This window comes from Alexandromys fortis, unplaced genomic scaffold (genome assembly GCF_014885135.2).
Source record: "Alexandromys fortis isolate MF-2015 unplaced genomic scaffold, M_Fortis_MF-2015_v1.1 scaffold_323, whole genome shotgun sequence".
Lineage (NCBI taxonomy): Eukaryota > Metazoa > Chordata > Mammalia > Rodentia > Cricetidae > Alexandromys > Alexandromys fortis.
The window spans coordinates 806,270-812,413 of NW_026068278.1; the positions used below are offsets into that span (position 1 = coordinate 806,270).

General features: G+C 37.3%; 1 gene segment (V, D, J or C); it reads right to left on the minus strand.

Annotated features, from left to right (window-relative positions):
* Nucleotides 1–3,051: 3,051 nt before the first annotated feature.
* LOC126494707 (Ig heavy chain V region 3-6-like) lies at nucleotides 3,052–3,549 on the minus strand. The segment is given in 2 exon segments: nucleotides 3,052–3,383; nucleotides 3,465–3,549. Coding segments are annotated over 2 exon segments (375 nt in total).
* Nucleotides 3,550–6,144: the final 2,595 nt, after the last annotated feature.

Here is a 6,144-nt window from a genome sequence, read left to right on the forward strand (position 1 = left end):
AATAAAACAATGACGTCTTGAATTTTGCAGGAAAATGGATGGAGCCAGAAAACATTGTTTTGAGTGAGGTTACCCAGACCTAGAAAGACGATTTTCAGATGTACTCACTCCTAAGTGGTTTTTAAACATAAAGCAAAGAAAACCAGCCTACCAATTACAATCCCAGATAACTTAGAGAAAAATGAACACACTAAGATTAGATGTAGATAGATAGATAGATAGATAGATAGATAGATAGATAGATAGATAGATAGACATATAGATAGACATATAGATAGATCTAATCTATGTGGGAAGTAGAAAAAGACAAGATCTCCTGACTAAATACAAACAATAGGGAGTTTTGGGGGAGGTTTGAAGGGGAGGGGAGTGACAGGGAGGGTAGCAGGGAAAAATGTAGATCTCAATAAAAATCAATTAAAAAAAGAAGATCAGCAAAATCCTGCACTTGAAAATCCTGCATTCACCATATATAACAATTTTTAAAAAGTGTTATATAGAATGGGCATGAGAGTATCTCCACTACCTGAATAGTAGATGTAGGTTAAGTATGCATAAAAGAATACCCTTTGAGTGGTAAACTCTACAAAAAAAATCTCACCACCCATCAGTTTAATATGTGACTTCAGTAGAGTATCAACAAATCCCTATCCAACGCAGTGTATAACCAAATGCAAGGATTCCTCTGGAATTACTTATTATCAAATTGTAGGGTAATGAGACTTCTAACCAGTTGCCCAATAGTTTGCCAGTCCTCATATGGATAACGGACAAAGAACCCAAGCTATATTAACGGCTTGGAATAAAGTTTCTGATAATAATACTTCAACAGGCAATGTTCTGATTATGAATAGAACCTTTAGAGCCCTTCATGACATTCTTGATTTTATACAAGTGTTATTCCGGAAGAAGGAAAGTAAAGAAGGTGATACTTTCTTGTTTCTTTTAATTATAAGAAGCTCCATGCTGGTTCAGTCCCAGTCCAACTGGCCTTGGAGAGCTCCCATTGGATCAGTCCCACCATCTCAGCTGGACTGGGACTGAAGGAGCATGTATTCAAACCAGACTCTCTGAATGCGGCTGACAATGAGGGCAGACTGAGAAGACAATGATAATGACACTGGCTTTTGATTCTACTGCACATACTGGCTTTTTGGGAGCCTAGTCTGTTTGGATGCAAACTTTCCTAGACCCAGACAGAGAGGGGAGTGCCTTGGACTTCCCACAGGGCAGGGCACCCTGACTTCTCTTAGGCCTGGAAAGGAGGATGTAGGGGTATTGAGATGTAGGGGTAGTGGGAGGGAAATAGGAGGATAGGAGGAGGTAGTAATTTTTAAGAAAGAAAGAAAGAACATAAATAATAAATAAATAAATAAATATGAAGTTCTATGCTGTAGGTTCTTACACTTTTCATACTGTTACTGATTTGATAAAACCATGGCAAAATATTGGCACAGAGGAGCATAAGACTCAGATTATGTCAGTATCCTTGTGTTTGCCTATGTGCTTCAAAGTGTGTGCTTGTATTGGAGGAAAATATCCATTTCTACAAAATTTGCAAACAAAACTTGCTACTTAAAATCAAAGAAAAAAAACTCCCACTAAAACATTTCCAAAATATACAACTCATGTTCACTGTTCTTGTTGATGTTCATCTAAAACTGGTGAAATACACATTCCAGCTTCAGAAATGTGGGGAATGAGTACAACCCAGGGCTGCTGAGGACAGAATCCCTGCTCTTACATTCAAACAGCTTGGAATCCCACTACTTTTTCACAATGCCATCCTTAAAACTGATAGTCTTTAGGTCTTGTTTAGCCTGGCTGGATGTCCATCTAGTTCTTCATTTATGGAAATCTTATATTTGAGTCATTAATTCTTTTTGAATGATCTTTAGGTTGTGATTTTCCATGATGGTGATAGATATGTTCAATGAAGAGGCAGATGTTCAGAGCAGGTTCTGACGGACTGCAACAATTATGCATGCTGTCCCAATTTGTTGATAAAATTATGATAGTTAGGGGGCTATTAATTTCAGATGATATTTATCACATTTAGTTTGTTCAAATTTTTCTAATGTTCAGAGAGAGAGTTTGACAAAAATATCCCAGAATATAAGACTTGTTAACTGAATGGAATGGTTGTTCATTTAAGTGGGGTATGATAAGATTCCATTTACACTGTTGATTTTGTTTCAGCATCTATATTTGGGTTAGAATTACATTCCTCTAATAATATTGGAATGAAATCACTAATCAATGAACAATCTCTCAAGGTGAAGGTCTAAGTATATCTAAACACACACTTTTCAATTCTCTTTTATGTCAGAGACATAGACTCATTTAAAAACATTAATAATCAGTGTGAATATTAATATTTATTTGATCTAATGTTTTAAATTCTACTACCAACTGATATATTTTCTTCCACAAAATATTTTGTCTTTGCAAGACTGTAAATATTGACAACAGAGTTGTTATATCCATTCCCTCCTACACACTTGACAGCAGTACATACCCTGCTGTGCATTACACAGTTGGTAATGCAGCAGTAGTGATATGTGGAGCTGCAAAACACAATATGTACGCAGAGCAGCAACTGGTTTGGGTGAACAGACTAGGATGTGTGCCAACATACAGAGAGGAATGTGTAAATAATCAAAAGTGAAATCACAATTGTTACAGGAAAATTACTGTCATGTGAAATCTGCTGAGTTCCAAAGATCCACTATCATTAAAACATATTCCTACAACCAGAAAGATGGCTCAGTTGGTAAAGGCTTCATCCACATTCAAAATGACATGAAATAGTGCCTCATACCCTGTCTTAAGTGACACAGTTAGAAACAAATAAATGCGGCTTCACAAAAATATTTCATGATCAGATAGAGGAATGAACCACTATATTCTCTGTCCTTAGGCAGTTAGAAGAAAAGCCAGAAAACCACGTGTTTTTCTTTCTCTGCCTGAAGTTTAAAGTTCCTGAGATCAGTTAGTGCTGAGCTCCCCCTGCTGGTCCAGAGCTCCTCCACAGGGAGGTTTGTGTCTGGGCTAATGCTGGAGTTCCCTCACTGTGCTTCTTGCACAGTAATATGTGGCTGTGTCCTCAGTGGTAAGAGAGTTCAGCTGCAAGAAGAACTGGTTCTTGGATGTGTCTCTTGTGATGGAGGTGCGGCTCTTAAATGATGGGGTGTAATAAGTACCACCACCACTATTTATGTACCCTATCCACTCGAACTTCTTCTCTGCGGACTGTCTGATCCAGCCCCAGTAGTAACCAGTGGTAATGGAGTAACCGGTAACAGAGCAGGTGAGGGACAATGATTGTGACGGCTTCACCAGGCCAGGTCCTGATTCCTGAAGCTGAATCTGGGACAGAATTCCTTCAGACAAAAACATCAATTCTGTCAATCACATGTTGTCAGAACTCCACATGAACACATGTATGAAGTGGGGACACTCACCAGGAAGGGCTGTCACCAGGTAAAGAAGATCAAACAGTTTCATCTTCTTGGATACACCTCCTTTTCTTCAGAGGTCGGCCTCCTGTGAGAGAGATGTGAGCTCTCACACTACAGGAGGCAATTTAACATAGAGCTAGAAGATACATTTGCATGAGGGAAGTCAGGCTAGACTTTATAAATTGGAGAAGGATACTACCCTACTGGGTTATTACAATACGGTCAACAGTGTCTCTGACTTTCTACAGATAGAGTCTGGAATAAGAGAGCATAGGTACTACACTCATACACACACACTCACATCCACTTCCTAGCCCATCCTCCTCACCAAATTCTTTTTTTCCTGTATTTTAATGTCACAACTCAGTGCCAACCTTCTGTTCACACTACATTTCCTGAGTTCTTGATTTTCGATTACTATGCCAACACTGCTACTAATGTCATTCTCTTTTCTCACCCGTGAGATGGGATTCTGATGTGTAACAATTTTTGCACACTTTAAATATGCATTATTCTCACTGGTTACTACAAATCTGACTGGTCTACACCTGCGCAGGAAAGATGGTGCTATAGAGTAAGCCTAGGAGAATTCTGAGAAGATGAACGGCAGAGTTACAAAAAGTTACCAGGAGATGCAGAGGGAGAAGTACAGGATGGAGGACAGGTAAAGACAAGAGCTATGTGGCAATAAATAGAATCATAGAAATGTGTTAATATAAATAAAAGCGAGTAACAATCCAATGATATTGGCTGAACATTTAGAATTTTTATTAATTCCCAGTTTATGTTAATTGTTTACAGGCAGACTGGGGAAAGAAAAGTCTCCTACAGGTTTCAATCTTTCCTACATCATTTGATCATTGACATATTGTTGTTGTATACGGACCATACCTAATTTTTAATCCATCCAGTTTGCGTAATGTAGAGTAATCACATTCTTAGAAAAGCAGCTGAAAATTCTGCACAGCATGGATTTGATGACATCTTGTATAGTACTGATCGTCCAAGGTCTCTCACTCTCAGAATACTGTCTGCCCTTAGGTCTCTGTATTTGAACCCATCTGCTGCAGTAGGAAGCTTCTCTGCTCATGGCTGAGCAAGCCACTGATCTTTGCATGAAGCAGAATGTTATAGAGGGTCATTTTAATGTAATGTTATTTTTTAATTTATTTTACTGCAATTTCCTATTTATCTATTCTCAGATTATTGGTCATTCAAGTAGTGTAGAGTATGGGTTCTATTTCTTGGGAAAGCCTTAATGCAAAGCAGATATTGTTGGTTACTCAAACAAGTTTTGTTCCACCATTGACATAGCATATAATGTAGGCAAGAAACCATTATAAATCAAAGGAGCTTTAAATTATCTTTGTGTTTACACTTCTTCTTTAGAAAGTCCTACTGTATTAGGTTAATAAACTATCCCTTAATTGGCTCTTAATTTTTGCTCCTTTCCCGTATTCCCTTGTTCTCTTTTTGTTTGTCCCCCTTTGATCATCTCTTACAACCATCCCCTAATGCATCCACTACCATCTATACTATTTATGTTTCCTAAAGGAGATATATCCTTTCGGCTCCAAGCTCCAAGTTCTTTCCTGTGAATTAGGCTTTTAATTCTGGCCCTGGATAATTCATTCTTCACTGGAGGCTTAAGAATGAGACCAGGAAGTTGATGGAGTCTGTATCACATAAATGGACATAACATTTCTTTTTAAATATTAGGTATTGTAATTGATTTTTTTTTTACTTATTTGGAGTTCTGTCACCCAAATCCCAAATAAATAGACTTATTCTTATTTGTGAATGTTGGCCTTATTTTTGCTTCTTTCTCTTCATCTTTTCTAACATAAATTATTCTGATTCACTTTACATTTTGCTTCTAGGATTTTTACCTTTCTTTATTCTATACCTTTTTCTTTTCTTCCTACTTCAGGGCTGACTATGTGGCTGTGTGGATGGGCCATTTGTATCCTCCTCTCTTCATTTTTTCACTCTTCACTCTCCTTCCTAACTGTCTCTGTCTACTTATTCTCTTTTTTAACAGCAATATTGACTTCTCTTTCTTCACTAGAAATTGACCGTTTAGATCTTAAGTAGACCAATTATGTGATTTAGTCAGGGAAAGTAACACAGCTTTACAAATTTAAACAAATGCAACATAAAAAATGCAGCACATCTTTGCAAAATTGAACAAATAATACAAAGAATAAATGAATGTAACACATCTCAAATGAATAGCCCATAAAAAGGGGTCATCAAGTATATCTGCAATTTGAAATAGTAAAACAACAGTTTTTGTATGAAATATAATCGACTGTCCTATATTCTTATTGAATCTTCCATTACAGATCTAACAAGTTTAATGAAAAATGAGCATGAACCTGAGTGCCTGTACAGATAGAATAAGAAATAAATTTCAAACACATCTTTATTGCCCATTCATCCATTGTTGGGCCTCTCGGTTTCAGGTCTTAGGTGCTATAAAGAAGGTGACATTTCACAGAAATGATCTGGTATCTTGTCAGTAAAGAATCCTTAGGTGTCTGCCTAGAAGTGATATAGTTAGGTCACATGACAAATGTATTTACAGCTTTTAGGGGAAATTCAGGATGAAATTTTATAGACTGCAAAAATTAACACCCTCTCCAACTCTCTCTCTCTCTCTCTCTCTCTCTCTCTCTATATA